This window comes from Ursus arctos, unplaced genomic scaffold, assembly GCF_023065955.2.
Source record: "Ursus arctos isolate Adak ecotype North America unplaced genomic scaffold, UrsArc2.0 scaffold_36, whole genome shotgun sequence".
Classification (NCBI taxonomy): domain Eukaryota; kingdom Metazoa; phylum Chordata; class Mammalia; order Carnivora; family Ursidae; genus Ursus; species Ursus arctos.
In genome coordinates this window covers 14,479,811-14,504,376 of record NW_026623050.1, presented here as the reverse complement: position 1 = coordinate 14,504,376, position 24,566 = coordinate 14,479,811, and the positions used below count along the sequence as shown (strand labels likewise).

At 40.2% G+C, this 24,566-nt stretch overlaps 1 protein-coding gene across 1 annotated transcript in view; it reads left to right on the top strand.

Moving 5' to 3' along the window:
• FBN1 (fibrillin 1) overlaps positions 1-24,566 on the top strand; it is a 225,713-nt gene that overhangs the window by 27,793 nt on the left and 173,354 nt on the right. Inside the window, exons 3-6 of the mRNA XM_026518436.4 lie at positions 31-113; positions 2,549-2,647; positions 12,331-12,426; positions 16,327-16,422. Of these exons, the coding sequence (XP_026374221.2) occupies positions 31-113; positions 2,549-2,647; positions 12,331-12,426; positions 16,327-16,422 (374 nt within the window). The remainder of the gene's footprint in view (positions 1-30; positions 114-2,548; positions 2,648-12,330; positions 12,427-16,326; positions 16,423-24,566) is intronic.

The following is a 24,566-nucleotide window of genomic DNA, read 5'->3' as shown; positions in this document are numbered from 1 at the left end:
TCTTGTGATTGGATTTTTTTTTTTTTCCAGACCCAATGTCTGTGGATCCCGTTATAATGCTTACTGTTGCCCTGGATGGAAAACCTTACCTGGTGGAAATCAGTGTATTGTCCGTAAGTAAATAGACGATCTGTCTTTCTTTCATGTTCTTCTTTTGTTGTTTTGGTTGCATGGTCATTCTTAGTACTTGTTTCTTTGTAACTGCATACCATTAATATGTTTATAGCAGAGCCTTCCAGCTCTAAGATTTTCCTACTTCCTCTGAATCCAGATTGGGAAATACGCTAATTTGGTCAAACCACTGTTACACTTTAGTTCAGTGACTTCCTGTAGAATATTTCTGACATAAAGGGAATAGAGCCACAGGGATACTTTGCTCAAGGGTACATGTGACCTGGCTTCATAGACTGTGTAATTACTTTGATGGGATTTTGAAAAAAGGATACCATTGCTGCTTTCCTTATTGTAATCTCTAACTCTGTTGGCCTCCCACAAACCTACTCAAACTTTGTACACTGAATTTGGGTGGTCGAGGCCAAAGACAGACCTAGCTCTTAGAGAGGATAGGAAGTGGATAGAGCATCGGATGCAGATGAGTGGAAAGATGAGGAAAGAACTCAAACGGTACCAGATATTCCTCCATTGACTCAGTGGCCACAGCAAACCTCCAGATTCTCATCATTTCCCACAAATGTGGAGTGACAGACCACGTGCCAGAAAAGGTGCTATTTAATGGAGATACTACGGCAAATTGGTTTTGGCTCTGTCATTTATGAACTTTTACTGTCATCATACCTTTGAAGTAATTTCCAGTTTTCAGGAAACTCTATCCATGTAATGGGGAAATTTAGAGCTGAAAGGACATTAGGGAATCACTTACTCCATTTTCTTTCTTGGCTTAGAGTGGTCTGTAGAAGAATGGAGTATTTCAACCAGCGCTCTCTTGGTGATCTCAAAAAGTTAATTTATTTCCCAATTCTTGATTTTGACCAAAAGTGTCTTATTCATTTGGCTCATTGTGCTTTATTGAAGGATCAAAACTTAATCACTAAGGAGGTATTTAATGGTGTTTGGAGTTTTCTAAATGAACTTGACAATAGAACACTTTCCGGTATTCTATAGAATCTCTGAGAAATGCTGTCTTCAGGTATTTAAATAGATGTTTATAGGATCCTTTGACAGTTTATTTCTTAATAGTTTTCAATCTCTATCCTAAGCTTTTTTGATGTTTGAATGCACTTTCCATCATGGGTATTACTTTTAGCCTTGCACATCTCACTTGCCTCTTGCAAAGTTATGCAGGCATTTGAGGAAGGGATCATGCCTTTGAGTATGGAAAGTAGTGACCTGCTAATATATATAAATCATTTGCCATTTAAACTTATTCTCTTGGCCACCAGCAGAGCATTTGGTACCAGTATATTAGTCTCTCAGTAGCATGAAAGTGTTAATATTTCTCTAAAGGATGAATAGCTTCTTGATAGTAGACTCAGTGCTATGGCAGTGGATTCCAAACTTCTTCTCTCAGACTGTTGGTATCACTGAGAATGGGACTTAAATGTAGGATCAAAGTTGCTCCATTGATTGTACGTTCCCGGTGGGCAGGATCTGATATAGAAAATTAGTCTTGGGGCGCCTGGGTGGCTCAGTCGTTAAGTGTCTACCTTTGGCTCAGGGCGTGATCCCAGAGTCCTGGGATCGAGCCCTGCCTGCATCAGGCTCCCTGCTCCACTGGGAGCCTGCTTCTTCCTCTCCCACTCTCCCTGCTTGTGTTCCCTCTCTTGCTGGCTGTCTCTCTGTCAAATAAATAAATAAAATCTTAAAAAAAAAAAAAAAAAGAAAATTAGTCTTAGCAGGACTCAGGATTTTTATAAAAATTATTAAGCAACAAGGATTTATAATAAAATGGGCTCCCAAGAATCCTGCTGCAATTTTTATATCATTAAATGTTAAAGTTAATATAAACACAAAATGCCTGTAGGCATTTAAATTTATTTAAGTGCAGGACTTTTGTTTGTGCTCTTTTCTCTCTCTCTCTCTTTTTTTTTCTTAAAGATTTTATTTATTTATTTGACAGAGAGAGAGGGACAGCCAGTGAGAGAGGGAACACAAGCAGGGGGAGTGGGAGAGGAAGAAGCAGGCTCCTAGCGGAAGAGCCTGATGTGGGGCTCGATCCCAGAACACCGGGATCACACCCTGAGCCAGAGGCAGACGCTTAAGGACTACGCCACCCAGGCGCCCCTGTGCTCTTTTCTCTCAATAGGATGTCCTGGGCTTTTGATAGATTGGGTGCTGTGTGGTATAAGCAGAGGGAGGTTGAGAAGCCCTGATAGGCAGAAGGGAATTATTGTCTTTTACATCCAGAGCTTATTTAGGCCAACACATTTGCTTTGTAAATGCATAAACCCGAGACCTAAGGGCACATAAGTCATGATGGCAAAAGTAACGAGGAAGCGGAGAGTCCAGATTTCCTCATTTGAGGGTTGGGTTCCTGTAAAGCACCATGCTCTGAAGCCATGTACTAACAGACCTCTGATTTTATTCACAGCCATTTGTCGGCATTCCTGTGGGGATGGATTTTGTTCTAGGCCAAATATGTGCACTTGCCCATCTGGTCAGATATCTCCTTCCTGTGGCTCCAGATCCAGTGAGTATAACATGTTATTATATATAATATTCTTTTATGTGGTTATGCCCTATTTTCTCCTAAATTTGTTTTTGGCTTTTCTCTTGCCTGCAATATATATATATATTTTCTTTCACTAGAACATCTGCCTTCTCTGTTCTGCCCAAAACACTTGGAATGGCTTTCCTCAATCTGGCCTCCCATTTTCCTTCTTCGTTCTTTACAAGGAAATCACCTGTGGGACGTAGTTACTATGAGTAATGTAAAGATTACGACCTCCTTTGTAGGTACTGCCTTATCTATCTTTGTATCTCCAATGTAAACGCCATAAAAGATGCATGGTGGAATGATTGCTAAATGAACATTTTTGGCTCAAGAAAACTAGGCATGTTTCCTTGTGGTACTGAAATATAAGTCTGATTAAACACTTTTTAAAAACCGAAGACCCCTGCCTTTGCAAGAGGAAATGTGAGAAGTCATTATGGCAGTTTTGGAGGTGATTTTTCATGAAGCACAAACGTATTTTCCCTTTCACAATTTTACCACTTCCTTCTGTGATGCCAAATAAACACCCACAGTTCATTCTCCAGAGCCTTTGCTTGCTTGTTCTATTGGTTTTTTATACTTTTTTGGGGAGGGGGTCATTCTTTAAATGTGGGGTCCTCGGCAATGAATTAGGGGAAATACAGGGGTTGGGAAGAAGGTGAGTCATTATTGGTCTTTAAAAAAGTTGACGTTCACACCTATATAAACAGCCCCTCAACACCTTGACCATTATTAAAACAGAAAACTCAGGTTCCTTTTCCATTTCCCATTTCCAGTGAGAAAATGAGTTCCCCATGTAGTGTGTTCCGTTTCTGACAAGGTTTTCAAAAAACGTATTGCGGAATAAATGCATTCTCTTTCGTCTGTTGCAGGTAGAAACTTCAGTATGTTTGAGGTTCATTACCTGTTAAGGGTCCTAATACTAGCCATGGCTCTCAGGAGCTGATTAACAGGGTAGGCCAAGTAGTCCTCATAGACCCTCTTGGTGTCTGCTCACGTACCTTGGCATTCACGGGTGAACATGGGTAACTGTGCCTTAGAGCTCTGTAAAATATTTCTGACAGGGAGCATGCCAGGTCTTCATGCAAGGTGAGCTGGAAGTGCTGGAGGGCGGATGGCCCTAGAAGCAACTATTAACTAGTGACAGACAGCGAGTGTTGAATAAGGGCCCCAGCTTCCTTGCCTCTCAGTTTACAGAGCTATGGAGTGTGTTCTGAACTGTCTGTCGGAGTTGCCTAGTGGACTGAGCCCCAGCTGCACATAATGGTAATAGGCTTGATCTTGTATTAATCATCTTGATCATCTTCCTCGTCTCACCTCCTCACTCTCCTACCAGTGTTTCCTGAGGTTACTTCTAAAACAGACTACTTGCATTTCAGTTATTGTCTCAGAATCTGCTTCTGGTGGAACCCAAACAAACACAGTCTACTACTAAATATAGTCAGTTGTGGATTGGGATAGAAACTTCCCCACGGGCTGGGAGTCATTTGCTTATTGCACTGAGAATAGCATTTTCTTATTTGATCTCAGCTTCATTTTGAATGTGCATCTTCCAAGCAACAGCAGGTTCGTTGCACAAGTCAAGGGCACCTAAGCTGGAGGAAGAGAGAAAGGTAGAGAAGTCAACTGGTGGCACTTCCAGGAGCATGTTGGACATCTCCATCTCCATCAGGCTGCTACTGAGAACTGCCTAAGGGATGGGAAGGAGTCTAGATATCAAGTTGGGAACAGACCCCATCGCTCAGATTGGCCCTTGAGCCAACCAACAACAGTGTACTCCTCTGGAGGGGATAAGATATAGCTGGATGGTAAAACTAGGTATCCAGCTGGGAAGGTCTTCAGTGTGATAGAGCTGCTGCTGATTTCTCTGTCAAGTAAAAATCATCAGATGTAAAGATAGGATGTTAACAGGTTGGTTCTAGTAGATTTCAAGCTCGCCTCGAGACGGCAGTATAGTGGTAGGTGCTGTGGGCCAGATTTAGGTTAGAGACTGATGTCCAAGACTTACGGGTGATGCTCTCTGAAGAGGTTTGGGTCCGCCTATGGTACCCGGACATTGGGCCTGAGTAGCTTGTGGATAAGAGTGGTATGAGGAGGACAGTCTGGTTTCATCAGGATCTTTGAGGCACTTGGAGCCTTTAAAATCATTGGCTTGGACTCTACCTCAATCAATATTTGTCTAAACAGCTTGCAAAATTGAAGATGGCAGAATATTTTAAATTCAGGGTAGCTGCGATAATCAGAATTCATTTCTGATCTTTTGAAGTATTGTTCTAGGGAATAGCTGTTCTGTTGTATAGAACTTCCTGGCCACGGTGTGGTTGACAATAAATATGGAGAGATCACTTTGCTAACTTTCCTGCTAGTAGAGGGATAACTCAACACAGCAAAATATTTGCATTTAGTACCCGTGGTTCTACCAAAAGGGGAGAAATTTAGATCATTTCACCAATATTTCCTATGAGAAATTTTATACTTGTTATGTGATAGGGATCAAGGAGGCCTGGGAAAGTTGTAGAGCCTCTGAGGTCTTACTTTTCTCATTTGAAAATGAAAAGAATGAAAGGAGGATTGTTCTTTCAGGTTGTTTTTTACTTTTGAGTGTCCTGGGACTCCGAGAATCGGAAATGATCTCTTAGTGGACTGAAGGGGAGATTGCATTTCCAGAAGGTGCAGACTGCCGGCCAGCAATTCCTTTGGGCACTAGGAAGACAGATCTTCTATTAACCTATTGGAACTCTTGCCACTGGTAATAGGGGCACCAGGGCAAAAGAGATTGGCTAACCAGAGTCAGAAAAATGGGTTTTCTGGACTTTTTTTTTTTTTTTTTTTTGAGAAAGAGAGAGAGAGAGAAAGAGCAGGGAGGAGGGACAGAGGGAGAGGGAGAGAGAGAGAGAGAATCTTAAGCTGGCTCCACATTGAGCCCGGCACGGGGCTCAGTCTCACCACCTTGAGGTCATGACCTGAACCAAAATCAAGGGTGGGGTTGGGTGTTTAACCCAGGTGCCCCAGGACTTCTGGACTTTAATTTTAGTTCTATTTGGACTGTTCTCAGCTCCATCCATCTCTGAGACTGATGATGGACCCTTAGTAATCCTAATTCTCCTAATTAGGTTATGGTAGACTGATTCATGAATTTACTCAAACTCTTCTTTAAATATATCCATATATATATATATTATGTGTGTGTCTCTCTCTCTATATATATAATATATACATATAATATGAAATATATTATTGTCTTCTTTAATAACATATATTATTATAAAAGTTGTTCCCTGAATTTTATATTTGAGTTTGTAAATCAATTTCATACTCATGTTTTATTTTCCATGCCTTTTTAAAGGATTTTAAAAACTAAACTTCTTTTTAAGATAATTATAGATTCATATTCAGCTGTAAGAAATAATACGGAGAGATCCTGGGTACCCTTCATCCAGTTTTCCCATGTTAACATCCTGTGAAACTATAGCACGATATCACCACCAGGATATTGACATTGATACAGTCAAGATACGGAAGAGGTCTGTCACTACAAGGATCCCTCATGTTGCCCTTTTATAGGCATTTTCCTCCTGTCCCTATGCTCCCCTTAATCCTGGCAACCACTAATCTGTTCTCCATTTCTACGATTTTGTCATTTCAAGAATGTTATATAAATGGAATCACATGACAGGGAACATTTTGGGATTGACTTCTTCCACTCAACGTAATTCTCTGGAGAGTCATCCACGTCATCACATGTATCAACTGTCTGTTCCCTTTTGTGGTTGACTAGTAATACCTGCTGTGGATGTACCACAGTTTGTTTAGCCATTCACCAGTGGAAGGACATCCAGTCTGTCTCCAGTTTTTTTGTTACTAGAGCTGCTCTGAGCATTCGTGTACAGGTTTTGGGGGGTTTTAAAAATATTCTATTTATTTATTTTAGAGAGAGAGAGTGTGTGAGCAGGGAAGGGACAGAGGGAGAGGGAGAGAATCTTAAGCAGATTCCACGCTGAGCGTGGAGTCTGATGTGGGGCTCGATCCCATGACCCTGAGATCATGACCTGAGCTGAAACCAAGAGGTGGATGCTTAACTGACTAAGCCACCCAGATACCCCTCATGTACAGGTTTTTATGTGAACATAAGTTCTTCATTTCTCTGAGATAAAAGCCCAGGAATGGAATTGATGGGTAGTATGGTAGTTGCATGTTTAGTGTTTTAAGAAACTTCCAGACTGTTTTTGGAGTGGCTGTTTCCTTTTATATTCTCACTAGCGGTGCATGAATGATCTAGTTTCTCTGCATCCTTACCAGGTTTTGGTGTTTTCACTATTTTTAATTTTAACTATTCTGATAGGTATGTAGTTGTTATATCTCATTGTGATTTTAATTTGCATTTTTGGCCTGATTTATGATGTTGAACCTCTTTGCCTGTGCTTATTTGCCACCTGTGTATCTTCTTCAGTGAAATTTCTCTTTATGTCTTTTGCCCAGATTCTAATTTGATCGTTTGCTATTTTGAGAGTTCTTTGTATGTTCTAACTCCTAGTCCTTTGCTAGATATATGAGATGCAAACGTTTTCTCCCACTCTGTAACTTGCTCTTTCATGTTCTTAGTTTTTACAGAGCAAATATTTTAAAATTTGATGAAAATCCCCTTTTTCAATTTTTCCTTTAATGGATCATGCTTTTAGTATCAACTCTAAGAGCTCTTTCCCTACCCCTAGATCCTGAAGATTTTCTCCAATTAAAAAAAAAAAGTTACATAGTTTTACATTCTACATTTATATCTGTGATTTAACGTTGAGACCCTTTTTTTTTTTAAATGGGGTATGAGGTTGAGTTCTAGATTCTTTCGTTACTTATAGATGTCCAGCACCATCTGTTTTTGAAAAGATTATCCTTCACCCATTGAATTACTTTTGCACCTTTGTCAAAAATCATATTTGGATAGGACTATTTCTGGGTCTTCGTTTCATTCTGTTGATCTGTAAATCTATCCCTTCTCCAATACTATAGTCTTGATTACTGCAGCTATATGAAAAGTCTTAAAAATTGAGTAGAGTAATTCTTTTCAATTTATTCTTCTTTTTCAAAATCATTTTAGCTGTTCTAGTTCCTTTGCCTTTCCATATATATTTTAGATTAATCTTGTCTATATCTACAAAAAAAATATTTCTAGGATTTTGATAGGAACTATAGTAAGTAAGCCTGTCAGTCAGTTTGGGGAGTATTAACATCTTCCCTATGTGGAATCCCTTACACTTTGAAAATTTTTTTTTCATTTTCAGTGTACTTCAGTTCAGTGAGATTTGGAAGGAGCTTGTATTCCCAACACAAATCCAAGCTCCGAGGGTAGAAGGCGGCCAGGGGAACAATTCTAGAGCAGTGTGTGAGCAAGTTTGGAACAACCACATGCTGAAAGTGTGAGGACACTCAGGATAGGAAGGTGGTGTTATCGCTAGTCTAGAAGAAGTGACCCTTGGAAAGGTTTTTCAGGGAAGTGTGGAATTTATATGAACAGGGAGGAGAGGAGTGGGTGGAACCTGCTCAGACTTTAGAAATAGTTGAGTCCTTCGCTTTCTAATCTGTTCTCAATGAAAGTGCCTTTATCACTGCTATCATTTAACCTTTCTCTGAACTTTTTCCAGCTATGCTAGGGTTTTGTTTTTGCTTTTGTTTCGGGTAGTTCAGTGAAGTTGCTCTTCTGAGTGGTACATCTTTAGGCACCACAGGACATTTATGCACTTAGGGAAAAATGTCATTGCTGTTACCTCTCTGAATGGAAACTATTTTTGTCCTTCAGTGACTCTCCTTGCCCCTGTGGACCTGTCTCAGGTGTAAAGTCCAGGAGTTAGTCTCGCTCTCTAATTTGTCTCTGTGCTTTTCCTAGCCTAAATTAAAATTGCATGCTTGCCGTATAGATGCTTATTTGCAAATTCTTCTCAATGTTCTTCCTGTCCCTTGTGCTTGCCAAGACAATGGCAGGTCTGTAGAATCATTTCCAACCTCATGCATCCCAAAGAAAATGGTTCCTTAGCCCTGCATCTCTTTCATTCCCGTAGCATGCTCAAATTGTTCTCTTCTGGTGCATCATTTTAGGAACTAATTTGTACTGGGCTAAAGGGAGTTTCTTCTTCTCGTCCTGGTGTCTGGCAAATGAAAGATATTCGGTATTTATCGAATGACCAAAATGATTGACTGAATCTGGAAAAAAAACATAACATTTACTTAGAATCCTATATAAATACAGGTAAATGGCAACATTTTCTGCTAGTTCTAGAATGTTGAGCCTTGCTTGAAACCCTTTGAGCCTGTTTGCTCGTTTTCAAGGGGAAGTCCTCATCGGGTCTTAGGACTCTCAGAATTACCTGCATGTAGCAGCTTGGGCGCTGACACTTGAACTCCCCTAGTATTGTCAGTTTCTGGTAAAATCTTAACACAGATTGAGTTTAGGAATATATTCTGACTTGAAGTATTTAGAGCATGTAACAAACTTACAGAATCCTTATGGGTTTAAGTGCAGCTTTGGCTTTTTCTAGAGATATAGAACTTGGTCTTGTAATCATCGGACATCTGGGATGCTTGTTCAAATCAGTGTAAATTTACAATATGCACTAATGGCAGGACTCAAAAAAATAAAGCCAATTTATGTATGTATACTCTCTTGTTCTTGCTGTAGTGAAGCTGTATATCTAGTTCCTTTATTTCCGCACAGAAATCCTGAGTGATTATTCTAAAGAAGTATGTTTCTCCCCTGAGCATCGAAGACTCACAAAGAATGTGAAATTTCTTTGGCAAACGTATTTGTGGCAAAACAGATGGTTAAGATCCAATTATCTGTTGTTAAGGGTGATCCCCCATCCCAAAGATTCATAGTCATTGGTTTATTGGAACCACTGGACTAACTATGCTTTACTGTTTCACAAGTCTGACCAAGGTTTTTATTTTTTTAAAGGAGACCTAATATTTCATGGAAATATTTTAGACCTGGAAAAGGTTTACCTGAAAGGGTAGAAAAAATATAAAAGCATATCAGATAAATTTTTATCATATTGCACTTAAATGTAAACTTATCATTTTTCCTGAAAGAATTCATTCTATTTTTCAATTTGAACAAATAATGTAAAGTCACTATTTGAAATACTGTTAGCTTTTTATCTCAAAGTAGCTAAATGGCTTTGTTGCTCATGTGGGAATGGAAATTAGCTCTTGGCATGAACCGCTTTAATTGAAATCAGTTTGTGGGTTGAGTTCCTATGCTGCTTGACACATGACATCATTTCCTGTGCTTTTCCCAATCCTCTCTGTTTTTCTAAGATAGGACGAAGCTAAGTTTAACTTCACATTTTAAAGCAACTATACACCTTTTCCTGACCTACTTAGAATATTATCCAAATTTTCACCAAATCGTTCCTTTTGTATATTTGTAGATAGTTTTTTAATTCGAAAGCATTTTGGCTGAGACATTTTAATAGAATCAGAGGAGCCTAAAATAACTGTTCTAATCAGTTTCCTGGGTTGCTTGACTTCTGTAACAATGCTCCAACAAGGGATTTATTTCTGCTTTTATAGATGGGGAAATGAAGATAAAATATTTTTAATAGCAACATACTTAGAGCTGTATAATAGCTTAGGGCATAATGGGCAATTTCTCAGTCTTAGTTTTTGAGGATAGCTTTTGATGTCATTATCTGGTGGTGTGAGTTAAGTAAATGGAAATTACCTTAGTAAAGTTTTAAACCACACCTGCAAGTAGGCAAGGTACCACTCTAGGCACTTAGGGGGTGTAATTAATAAGCATGATGCTTTCCACTCAAATGAAGCTTTTAGACAAATGGGTTGGGGATAGGAGAAATAACTTAAAAAAATAGGTTAGGTTATATAATATACATTTCAAAAGAGAATAAAGTACTCTGGAGTCAGAGAAAAGAGGGCTCATATCTAGTGGAAGAAGGAAGAGAGAAGAGAAATCAGGAAAGATTAAAGAAAAGAAAATACATTTGCGGTGGGTCTTAGAGATAGGTAGGGTTTCAGTATTTGGTAACAGCTGTGTGCGACGTATGTTGGGGATTAAGGGTAAGGGGAAAAGATCAGGTTAAAGAGGAGATTCCACCAAGAGACTAGAACAATGTCTTTGGCATTTTGCATGGCACACAGTAGACACTCAGGAATATTTGTTGAGTGAATACTCAGGAATATTTGTTGAGTGAATGAATGAATGAATGAATGATAAGTTGAACGGGGACTGAGCCACAGGGCATACTAGAAGTATGCAGAGGAGCCCTGAAAGGCCCGTGGACATGCTGAGAAAGGGAGCAAGTTCTTAGCATACTAGAGATAGGGAGCCTATCTCTAGACATGTTCTTGAGAAAGTGTGTCACTTTCAGCTTGACTCAATTAACTCTTTGGTCCTCCATGAGGGCATAGAAAGTATTCAGTTCTGACATCTCTTCCCCATTGTCATGCTGAGATTTGTGTAGCTCCTTATGAAAATGGCCCTTTCTCCTGAGGTCCACAGCCACTCAAGAGAATCCTAACCAGGGCTACCAAAGAAGATGGCTGCTGCGAGGCGTCTTCTCTCTACTCATAGCAGATTTGTCCCCTATGCTCCAGGAAGACTGAGCCTAAGAGCAAAGCTGAGCAGCTGATTGCTGTTCTTACACAGAAGGAGGGGCTGTCTTCTCCCTATGTAAAATTGTGGAGCCTTTTTCTATAGGAAATTTCTCCCACAGCTTGGAGGACAGGTTGAAGTAAGCCAACTTCCAGTGCCCAATCCTGGTCTCCCTGTGCAGGGATGCGTCAACAAGGATTAATGACAAATTCAGTCAAGCCTCTTGTCTTCTCCAAGTAGGGTAGTTATTGTTTCCAGAGGACGAAGGGACAGCCTGGGATTCTGAACACTTTGTTTTAGCATCCTAAATTATTCAACTAAAGACAGCCTACATACTAGAGAAAGGAGCCCCCTCACATGCGTCTATTACTCCAGTTTCTTCTAGTGTCTCGTCTCACGTCCAAGGCTGCCCCCCACGGTCCTTTTGCCCCGACCTCCGAAGTCACACTTCGGTAGGTGACAATGTGACACAAAGTAGATTTCAAACACCGTGGGTCTTATTTAGTTTAAGGTTAAAGTTTAAGCAAGCAGCTCTTTCTGAGCCAAAGCTGGCCTCCTCCATTATCAGGCAGCCTTGTTATTAAATGCTCTTGTAGGTATTTTTCTTCTTTTTGCTGCCTCCAGAATTTCTTTTAACAAAATTCCTTGGAATTTCTCACTCAGACCATTTTCCTGGCCACCTACAGTGGGACTCTAAATCTTGTAACAGGAAAACTATTGCCGTTGTAATCTTGTCTCATGTGGTTGCTCAAGGCATTATTTTCTTGTTGGTATAAATTAGAGAAATGACATTGAGTGGGAAGTCCTGCAAAGTTAGGCAAGTCATTTAGCACCATTAAAGTAAATATCAAAGAAACAATTGCATTGTAATCGATTTTATACTCACAAAAAGTAGCACGTTCAGTGTTGTCAATCAGGTTATTTCTGCACAAGTATGTGTATCTTGAGAACCCATTTTATTTTCTCTCCAGATTACTACAAGTCAATTTCTGTGAAGTGTTGCAATCTACCTACTTAAACTGCAAAAGTAAATCATTCTTTTTTTTTTTTTCTTTTCAAGTCCAACACTGTAACATCCGCTGTATGAACGGAGGTAGCTGTAGTGATGATCACTGTCTGTGCCAGAAAGGATACATAGGGACCCACTGTGGACAACGTAAGTAAACCGTACTTACAAGTATCCTGCATGCTCAACTATGTAGACAAATGTCTAGACAGATACGTAGACAAAAAGAATACAGGGATCAGTGCTGATGGATTAATCCTCTTTGGTTGTCTGGGATGTGGCATTTTTACAGATGTCCGGTGAGTCTTATGGATGGTCAGATCACTCACCTAATGCACTTTACACGAGATTTCTTTTTTTCTTTCTTTCTTTCTTTCTTTCTTTCTTTCTTTCTTTCTTTCTTTCTTTCTTTCTTTTTTTCTTTTCTTTTCTTTCTTTCTTTCTTTCTTTCTTTCTTTCTTTCTTTCTTTCTTTCTTTCAAGATTTCATTTATTTATTTGACAGAGAGAATGCACACAAGCAGGGGGAGCCACAGGTAGGGGGAGAGGGAGAAGCAGGCTCCCTGCCAAGCAGGGAGCCCGATGTGGGGCTCAAGCCCAGGACCCTGGGATCATGACCTGAGCTGAAGGCAGATGCTTAACCAACTGAGCCACCCAGGCGCCCCTGCACCAAATTTCTGATTGAAATCTTGGGAGTGCTGGTTTGACTTCTTTTTTTCTCATTTATCTTCAGCAGCCCTGCTTACCTCATCCCCTTACCGTATGATCAGAACCCAAGGTGCAGAATTCTTGTTTTGTTTTTTCCAGATGTATATCTTCCATTTGACTGCTGAATATGTCCACCTGGCTTTTTAAGAAGCATCTCAAAGTATTTCAAAACTCAGCCTCATCTTTCTCCCCAAACATGTCCTTTTTCTCAATTAATGGTATCTGCATCTCTCTAGTTTCCCAACCTAGATTCTGCTACCGTAATACTTACCACATGGTGTTTAGTTTGCCAGTTCATTCATGAACCCTGTTTATTGTGTGTCTACTCTCAGTCAGTCCCTGCAGAAGAAAATTCCTTTAAGAAAGCTTACTTTTTATTACACTATGATGAATATATACACCCCACAGAAAACTTGGAAAAGTTCAAAAAGACAAAACAATAAAATTCTCCATGATCTTGTCATTCTAGATATTACCCTCTCATCTTTTAATGCATATTTGGTACATGAGATCTTATTGTATGCATAATGTCTCATACTCCTTCTTAATATTTTATTAGAAGTATGTTCCACGTTATTAAACATTTTAAATGTCTTAATGGTTGCAGAATACTCCATTACGTAGATGGTTTATTATTTATTTAATGCATCTTTAACGATGAGCATTTATTTGTATTGTTTCCTGTCTTTGCCATTGTATATATATTTGCTATGATGAATAATGTTATTAAAAATAAACCAAAACTTATATAATGCCCCCGTGACTGTCCATGCACTGCAGTGTGGTAAGAATAACGACGGAGCTTTGGGTAGCCCACAACAGCAGCATGAAGAGAGGAGACACAGGACAGCTGCCCAGTGTGGAAGACCCTTAAGCTGAGTCTTGAAGGATGGAGTGGAGTTCACTTGTCAGATGATGGGAGATGGGCCTGTCATACAGCTGCCACAGCTTGGACCAAAGCACGAGATCAGGGCGTAGGATGAGATGTCCGACATAGCACGTGTTTTGGTGCTGCTGAGGGAGGTGATGGGAAGGGAGATAAGGTCAGAATGAAAGTCGTGGGCCAGGGTTTGAGTGCCTTGATGCATACCATGTTTGCATCCACAACAGAGCCAAGGGAGAGGAGTGAGAAGACAACAACAAAGAACACTCCTCAGTTGAATTATTGACTGGACGTTTACCATGTGCTAGGCACATTTTCAAACTCTGCACATGCATTAACTCATTGAATAAAACTGTAGCCTCCTGAGTTAGAGGCTTTTTTACCTCTAACAGATGAGGAGAATGGGGCACAGGGACATCAGTAACTTGTCTAAAGTTATATGGGGAGGGATTGGCAGAGTTAGGATTTGCACCCAAGCAGTCGGACTTTATGGCCCATGCATTTAATGCTATGAAATGCTGGCCTCAGACACTTCACTTACAATGGTTTACAGTGAGAAAGATTGTGGTGACCATAGTGTAGAGGTGTAACTGCAGGAGAAAGAAACAGGAAGCAGGAAGACTGGTACCAAGGCTGTGGCTATAGAGCTGGTGGGAGGGAGTGGAGTCAAAGGCATTTTTGGAAAGGGAATCAGGAGGAGCTGCTGGGAATCGTCCCTTTCCCTTTGGTGCTCCTTCAGGGAGTTTAGCCCCAGATCTACCACACAACGGTCATTTAGTTAACACTTGCAGAGTTAGAAAAACTTCCCTAGACCTCACTTTCCTAATCTATACAATGGGATGGTTGGCTTAGGCCATCTCAAAATTTCTTTTCTGCTTAAAATCTTTTCCTTCTTCCTGACTGTAAATTAAGAGGCAAATCAGAACAATTAATATACATAAGCCTCTCTAATTTTATGATGAGAAATGGGCTCTTGCCATAGTTTTGGCTATAAGGGGTCGTGTCAGTTCAAGTCTTCTGATCCCAAGTGAATGCCAAGACAGAATTGGATATTCAAGAGATTTATTGTGGAAAAAACCTGTAAAAAATAAAGGGAGGAGAAAGCAGGCATAGGAGGGGAGGGCCTTCAGACCACTCAGACCATTCAGAGATGCAGGTCTCACCCTTGTGCAAAGAGAGGGGGACTGTAGATTGTGTAGAAGCTGCCTCAGACTAGAATGCAGCTCTAAGAAAGCCTTGCGCAGGCTGATGGGGAGCCCAGAGCAGAGCTTTCCCATCAGGAGAGTTCCATGATGGGCAGAAATGGCCAGTCTCTGGTACCCCACGAAGCTTGGTCATTGGGTGGCAGCAGCCAGGAGATCTGTGTCCACGGTCTGATCGTGAAGCAGATCTGAAGATGCGGCGGCTGGGGGCTGTCGGCCAGTGAAGTTCCTTACCATAGGTTTTCTGGGAGGGAGATCCGAGTGGCTGAACTCCACGACTGCCGCAAGGATACAGATAAGGTGTGCAGGAAATAGGGAGGAATTAACTCAAAAGAAGGTATTAGGGAAGCCTCATGGAGGAATGAGATGGGAGCTGGGCGTTGAAGAGTGAGTGATACTGGCAAATTTGGCTCAGAAGAGCCCACCACCTGTGGATAAAGATGCCTAGAAAGAGGCCATGCATGAAAGAATCGCAGGAAATCGTACAGAGAAGAGTTGTTCAGGGCATGAGCTCTCAGTTCTTACTTTAATGCCTTTTCTGGCAAGTAGAATGACCCCCCTTCAAGCATCACTGCCCTTATCTCACCAATAGATTCTGTTATAACAGTCAGCTGGGTCTTCATTACGGTCCATAAATATGGTCAGAATTAACGTGTTATTGTTTGCAGTTAACTGTGTGATTTAACATGCCGTATTTCTGTAACGTTGACAGAGGCCAATGTTTTCCCTCATGGGAGCCCTCAAATCGTAAGCAAAAGAGTCAGCTTTGCTAAAATGCAGTTCTCATCCAGTGACATCTCTTATAAACCACCATTTTAGACACAGAACTGAAATCATTGCTCAGATACTTCCCAGAAGGAAACTAGCAGCATTGACACGGGTGTAGACTCACTTATTCCAGGCAATTTAACCTGAGTTGACTGAGGAACACAGGCAGAGCTGGACCTGGAGCGTAACTGTTTTTTGGTTTTTTTTTTTTTTTTTTTATGTCATATTAGTCACCATACAGTACATCCTTAGTTTTTGAGGTAGTGTTCCATGATTCATTGTTTGCGTATAACACCCAGTGCTCCATGCAATATGTGCCCTCCTTAATACCCATCACCAGGCTAGTGCATCCCCCCACCCCCTCCCCTCTAAACCCCTCAGTTTGTTAAAAACGAATAGCAGGATGGTTGTTTAGACTTTTTATTGTTGTCCCCTCAGGGGATGGTGAGTGTAAGTAAAGCCTCTCAGCTTCTGTCTCCTTCCCTTCCAGCTGTCTGTGAGAGTGGCTGTCTCAATGGAGGCAGGTGTGTGGCCCCGAATCGATGTGCCTGCACTTACGGCTTTACTGGACCCCAGTGTGAAAGAGGTAATTTTTGTTTAATGAATAGTATAAATATGTTCTGGTGGCTAAAGCTATTCCTGATTTAAGCCAGCCTTGGGTTTATACCGCTCCTTCATGAATTTTGCTGAGTTTTCAGGGGGTTACTGATTTGTCACTTGGAAGTTTCCTGTGATGACAAGACAGTGGCCCTAAGCCTAGGCATGTTATTCAATAATTCTTGCCAGTGGACTGCAGGACTCACTAGTGAGCCTATGCATAAAAAGAGGCATTAAGATAAAAAGAGAATTTTCCACAAGGGTAAGGATTGAGTTCATTATTGTCCTAGTAAATTAGAGAAGTGGCTCCAGAGGAAACATCTGTATGGAAAGGAAAAAAATTTAGGGTGAAGTAAAATACTCTCAAAGATCTGTGAGAACCTAGTGGGGGGCCGTGTGGCATACAAGCGTAGCTTCCAGAATGCACTAGAAACGTCGATTGCGGAGGAACTGGGCTTTCACGTAGGTGGTTTCTCCAATACTCAGTGCAGCCCTCTGACGTGTGTATACTCCTCACTTTTCCATACAGAAAGACCAAGGCGCGGGGAGGGCAAGGGATCTGCCTAAGTTCACACGCCTAATAATGTGCTTTAATCAGAATGTGGGTTTTCTGTGTTTAAGTCTGATGCTCACTGCTGCTCCTAATTAAAAGAGATGTCCTACCTGATTTGCCTACTTGTAAATGCAAATACAATACTGAGATATATTTAGATGTGTAATATTGTTGAGTTTTTCCTCCAACCCCCTGAACTTTGCTTTATCGATTGTCCTGTCTCTACATTCATACCCCTTTCTCATCATTCCTAGTTTTGTGGTGAAGGTTTGGGAGTTTTATTTCATACAAAACTGTACAAATAGTCATGAAAACACTCATTAAAAATACTCATGGATCTTTTAAACTACAATCATCACTTTTTATCCAAAGTCGTATAAAGATTTTTTTGTATTCTGAGATGGAAAGCTAAGATTCAAGTAGCAGATGTTGAATATATGTTATGTTAAAAACAAAGAGCTGAGATTGGTATGGGAGAAATTATTTTCTGCTTCTATTTTTACAAGTTCATTTAAATTCAGTTATTTGCTGATAAAGCAATAATACCTATTTTAGTAGGTAGTAACTAGGTCAGTAGTAATTGTAACAAGGGTTACAAGGGTGACCTAGAGTTCCTAGGTCAATTACTATTATTACTGGATAGATTATATTGTATCTTAGTTCAGTACACTACAAGGTTTTGATGAGGAATGCCTCATGGGCTCTTGGCATCATTCTGGAGTCCCCCTTTAAAACTGTTTCTCTTTATAACCTTAAGTATTTTTATTGATTTGGAGATAATATATCTCTAATGGTATTCAGAATAATAAAGGTACCTCTTTCGATTAGGTAGTATCATTCTGTGGCCTTATTATTACTCAGTGAAGATGATGTGGGATTTGAATTGCTGAGATCAAAATTGCTAGTGTGTAACTTGGACAGTGGTGTGTGAAAATAGTTCCTCAGATGATAATCCTGGGTTTAATTTATTTTAGAAAAATCACGAATAGGAGGAAGTTACAGGGCATTTTACCTCTAAGAGAGTGGTTAATGATTTACTGTAAAGAATATTGATGCCCATAGTTTCACACAGTCTAAAATAAAGGGGGGGCAGGATGTTTAAGCATTCCACATTTATTTCTTCAAAGACTTCACCTTTGACCAAGATTAAGAAATGAAGTGAATGCATTGAGTTACTGTACTTCTCATCAAGACTGGCATATTTTTCAAGGATTTCTCTACATTTGGAGTGTCTTTAACTGCTCCCTTTCAGATAATGCTGTCCTGAAATTTGCACTAAGGTATAAATGTATTTTGGTCCCATAGATCTTCACGGTGGTGAATATCTAAATAAAATTAGTCTCCAAATGGCAGATTTTCAGGCAAGTGCAGTAGTGGAGGTTGGGGAGGAAGCAGGCTCTCTTTCATTGTTACCCTTTGCTCGTTCTACCCATGAATACCGTCCCAGACCTTCAGTGGGAGAAGGGAAGTACAGGTGCAATTTCCCTCACCACATGGGAGAGGGGAGTCTTTTTGATTCCAGAATTGTATTTCTACTTATAGAGTCTTCACTGTTTCCTGCTTTTATGGAAGTCATCTGCTTACCTCTTTAAAGAACTAGAGGCAATATACCTCTTTACTCAAATGCATGCTCGTGATTTCAAGAATGATTAATAAAAATGTGGGACCGAGTCAGGACAAATCCATCCTGAAGCATAGGGAAATGTTCACTGTGACTTCTGATGGTGGGTTAATATATTGATTAAGTTGTTTATTACCTAGGCTGGTTTATTAAGTTGTTTAACTACCTAGGCTAGTTGTTGCATTACGTTTTAATTCGAATATGGCTTTTTATTTTTAAAAAGAACTTCCAGGAGGTCTTTATTAATCTCCTTCCTCCCTTCCAGGAGGCTGAGCCAAGTGCTCCTGCAATCTCCCTTAGCACACTCTCCACGCATGTTTTGATAGTACTTACCACATTATATTGAAACAGCAGGTTCCCATGCCTCTCTCCCCGACCAGGATATAAGCTCCTCAGCAGCAACTGTGGTTTCATCAGCTTTTTATTTTTTATTTTTTTAATGTCTTATGTTCTCTGGCAATCTTTTTTTAAATGTTTTTTTATTATATTATGTTAGTCACCATACAGTACATCAGCTTTTTAATTCCCACACCAAGTTCAACGCCTCATGCATAGCAATGGCCAATAAATGTTGAACTGGACTTATTTTAAAGCACCAGAAAATCTGGAGATATGATTATCAGATATGAACAAGTGTCTCCTAGAATTGCTGTTTACCTACTTGTGGATACTTTTCACCGGTTTCATTTCAAGCAGAGTTTACAGTGTTGATGACTAATTGAATTTGGCCCCGTCTTTCACAAGTCTGGTCTTTTAGGGCCACAAGACTGTCATTTTTCAGTTGGAAAGGATGCAGAAAGAAAGGTATATTTTGACTAAAACCAGGTGGCAATAAGCAAATAAACAACTTCTGATCATGATGTAACACACATGGAAAGGACCATTTCAAGTGTCAGTTACAAGTACTTCTCAGGGTAAGCAGCTTTGTTCCCGGCAGACCCTGGAACTTCTGTACAACTGTAACTACCTCAGCCAGTGCGAGTGTGGAATACACTTTGGGGGTGACACTGGCAGTATTTGGATCACTTTGAGCCAGTAAGTGAATCTTAATAATCCATGAACATAGTGTTTGGCTTTGTGGTGGTGACAAGCAGTGGATCCACGCTTGAATTGCAAATTAGAACATTCATTCAACAAATGCAACCAGAACATGAAGCAAATTGGTCTCACTTGTAGCTTTTATTTTATTTTATTTTTTTATATTATTACTTTCACCTGCTTTATCACTTGTAGCTTTTAACCAGTAAAACAAATAATGTTCTTAAAGAATATCTTGGCTTATTAGCCTCATCGGGCAGGTGGCAGTGATACTCTTGCCTGGCTCTCTGTACTAAAAGGAAGAAAAGTAGCAACTTAACGATTTGCTTGGCCTGCAGTGTTTACTTTTTAAAAACCGGATGTGAATACGTCTAGTTACATGTTCCAGTTTGTCACAGTCTTTACCACTCCCTATTGTGATGCATTCTGCTCACTTCATTCATTTTTAGTTTGCTTCCATTTAGTTTGCTGCTCAGCCCCTGCAGGCACTTCAGTCTGCCACCTCCTACTACATTTACGTGGAGTGTAAATTTATACTTACGGTTTTTTGGATAGCCTCCTTCCCCTACTCCCCTTCATTTTTGCCTTCACTCTGCTGGGGCCTTGAGCAACTTTGTAAAACTTATCTTGCCTACCCTCAGTGGTATAGTATTTTAAAATTTTCTTTCTTTCTTTCTTTCTTTCTTTGGATTTCTTATTAGAGTATTAAAATGAGATCAGTGCCTATTTTGGCAGTGACAGCACAAGCTAGTTGTGTATTGCATAGTTATTGCCAACAAGAGTATGTGGAATCACATTTTCTCTTGCTGTCTTGCCTCAGAATGCTGACTACTTAAAATCTTGTTAAATGCTCTTCTATTAAACACAGTGAATCATGTGAGGGGATAAGACTTCTCCAGATAATGATAAAAGAGAGAATAATAGGGATAGAGCTGAAGTTGGAGATGGGGAAGGGATAATGATGAATAGGCTTGGGGAAGAAGAGAACAGAAGGTAGATACTGAGAAAACTTGAGGAGAAGCAAGAGAACCGGGGAGCACTGAGCCAAAGAAACTAAAGGCAAGCAGTTCAAGAAATAGCCTGACAATTGTTAGGCTCTTCAAAGGGTCAAGAAAGAATGAGAATCACAAAAGGGCCTTTGACGGAGCAACAGGTGAGTGTACTGTGTAGTTGGAGTGTGCCAGGCAGCGAGCTGAACATTTTACTTGGGCAATTTGCAACAAACTTGTGAGTAAAGTCCTGTAATGAGTCCTGCTTTACAGAGGAGTGAACAGAGGCAGAGGTCAAAGAGCTTGCCCAAGGTCAGACAGCTCGTAAGAGGTGCAATCAAAAACCTGAAACCAGCTAGACTGGCTTAAAAGCCTATGCACATAACCACTGTGCTATGTTTGGGTTTCCCTGGGAAGAGCTCATTAGTAACCAGAGAGAATTTTTCTGAGGAATCATAGAAAGAAATCCAGAACTATGAGTTTTAGCATGGAAGTAATAGATTAAAAAAGAAAAGAAAAGAAAAAAGCACTTCAAGAAATTCATCTAGGTAAGTAGTTTCCCTCCCTGGGAGAGTTGAGCTAAGTTGCTTTTAAGTACCAAGGGAAAGGAGTCTTGAGTATTGCTTGGGTGTATCTAATGTGGAGACTTGGACTATTTCTCTGTTTGCTTGATTTTAATATTTTAAACATAACCCACTCTTGGAGAAGGGATGATTCCTGTCTGTTTATAGTACATGCAGATTGACTCCAAAGGACTGAACCAACATTCTGAAATGTGAACATACAAAATGAATATTGTTGTTTGTGCAGTTACCATGGAAGGTGATATAGTTGTCCTATGATATTACAATTCTTCAGATCATGTTTGGAAACTCTTTTTTGGAATTATCTTTACAGAGTTAGCAAAACGTTCGAATGAGTGTGTGAACATTTTGCTCTCCTCTCTGGGAGGCATTTAAATTTTTTAGAAACAGCCTAAGAAAGGGTCCATTTTAGTGACTGTAGGATAGTCAAACACTTTAGTTGTTTGGGGTAAAAAATGGACTTAGATTAAAAAAGCAGTGAAAAGAATTGGCTTGTGTGACTCTTAAAGCACATGGAATTGGATTAATGTTTTAATGTTAAACTTTGTGCAAGCCAGATGAACCCTTTTGGAAGCATAAATGCTAATAACAAGATATTTTCTATCATTACGCCATCTGGAGATCTTCATTATGTACCGTCTGAATGTAAGCATGGACATGAATTCTTCCCTGTCCCAAATCATTTGTTCAATATTAAATTCCTACCCAAGTCTAAACCGTGAAGACAATGCTTGGATTTTTGCCAAATCAAGAAAGTCTACTGGCTGTTCTGCTGGTTATTATTTAAGTATAGGGGAAAGTATTATAGAACTGAAAGCTCTAAGAAGAAAGAACAATGGGGGGCAAATGAGTAGAATAAAAACGAAAGTGTGGTGGGGCTCCTGGGTGGCTCAGTTGGTTAAGCATCTGCCTTTGGCTCAGGTCATGATCGCAGGGTCCTGAGATCAAGTCCCATATCAGGCTCCCTGCTCAGCTTAAATAAATAAAATCCCTGCTTAAATAAATAAAATCTTTAAAAAAGTTATTAAAAAAGTGAAAGTGTGGCAATAATTCATAGTCCATGAGGAAGTGTGACCAGAGAAGGTGAAATAATCTTTGTTCATCATACTTGCCTCCTTTAGGGAATTCCAGTGTTAATGGAGCCAGGAAAGATGTTTAGTTTTTGTTTGTTTGTTTGTTTGTTTGTTTGTTTGTTTGTTTGGGTCTTTTGTTTGTTTTGAAAACAGTGGAAGAATAGAACAGAAGGCACATAGGTTGGTTGTAATTCCCCTTCGTTCTATTATGTGCAGTTTCTCTGATGATACAAAAATGATGGTTTTGCACAGAGATTGTTTTTAATGATTTCACTGAACAATTTTCAAAAAAACGATCCTGAAAACAGGCCTTTATTTTGTAAATCCAGGAAAGCAGTGCCTGTAGTGTGTTTAGTGAATGGAAAGGACTAACATATAATGACCCAAATACCTAGTAACCAGGTAGTGTATTTTGGATACATTTGCCTTATAACAAGAAAGTAGAAGCATGACCTACTCTTAGAGGATTGCCTAGAATGCTTCACAGAATCAAGAGCTGATTTTCCTGTGCTTTTTCTCCTGGAGTTTTTCTGGAAAGTACTGATGAAATCTAGAGTCTTTTTTTCCCTTCTGTCTCTCTGTTTGGACATATGGTTAACACTGCATTTCTGGCCCTAATTTTACATGTTAGGTGGCTATTATTAAAGTCCCCAGAATAAATGCCACAAGCTAACTCCCATTCTCAAAGTGCCTTTGGAATGCAAAGCTCTGTGAACTATGAATTTCTTTATTCTAAAAGGTAACAGGCAATAAACAGCTCTTACTGAAATATGTTGAGGCCCTTGTGAGCTTTGCCTTTGGGATTTACTCTAAATGGAAAGTAAATACCTATGTGTAGATAGCAGGGGCCAAATGCCCTAAATGTTACTAGGCATCTGAAGTGGTATTGCAATATTTGACAGTTGGTGGATCATTGAATAAACTTGATCTTCCTAGAACATTTCCAGGAAATGCATCTGTTGAGCTAGACATTCAGCTTTTGTGGTTGCGCATAGGGAACGTATGCTCCCGTGCCTCTGGATGCTACATGTGTCTGCTGTGACTGGTGGGGGGCCATCACAAAGCAGTTTAATTTTTGTCTCCCACTTACTGTCCCTCTCAGCCCACTTTATGGGCTAGTTTTCCCCCAGCTGATAGGTGACATTTTCTGGTCCCTTTCAGAATGTCTCCCCTGTGGCCCCCTTATGTGAGCAACGATGTCTGTATTCTTATTGATTGCTTACATTTCCTTCCTCAAGCCCTGGATGTTCAGTGGTCCCTGCAGCCATCTGGGGCCTCTTTGCCACTCCACTCCAGGCAGCCCTCTGAGAGGGATCTAAGCCCAATCCACACCAGCTTTCTCTTGAAGTAGTCCACAGCTACCTGGTGGAAAACACTCATGAGCTTTTTGCCACAACACATTTTCAGAGGGCAGACCAACTTCAACAAGATAGCAACCTCCCCCTTAAACCACATCAAGCATCTGGCCAGCCAGTTGCCAGGCATTAGACGGTTCCCAAGCCACGGTGTCCTCCAAACTGCAGTGGTTACATATCTTGCAGTCTGAGCAGTCTCCTTGAAGCCCCTCTCATGACTTATCATCATACTGTGGTCTTCCACCAGCCTCCTAGAGAGCTAGTGACAGTCCAGCTCTCTCCCAAGTAATCCCCTTCCCATCTCTGACTACCTCAGACATGTTTATATTCCTGTTAGGCATGAGGGTTTAAGAGCCCTATGACCAGATTGTCATTACCTCCTTTGCAAATTCTGCATCATCGTGTCACACTTGACTTAGAATGTGGCATCTTTTATCTTGGTGCTTCAACTGAAATGTTCATTGTAACGCCTGGGTGGCTCAGTTGTTAAGTGTCTGCCTTCGGCTCAGGGCATGATTCCAGCGTTCTGGGATTGAGCCCCACATTAGGCTCCTCTGCTGGGAGCCTGCTTCTTCCTCTCCCACTCCCCCTGCTTGTGTTCCCTCTCTCACTGGCTGTCTCTCTCTCTCTGTCAAATGAATAAATAAAATCTTTAAAAAAATGAATCATTTAATACAGCTCTTAAATTTGAAAAAAATAGTTATGAAACTTGATATAAAGTTTGGTATCATGGTTTCATCTTCCAAGACAGTTTGTTTTCAAATTTAATGTTTTTTTTTCTTTTTTAAAGCTCTTATGAACTTTTAAAAAAGATGAAACTAGTTTTTATAAGTTAGTAGCCACACTTAATAGTTGGATCACTTTTCAGTCTTGGGTACTCAAAATACTATTGCAACACTGACCAGTAGAAATATAATGTG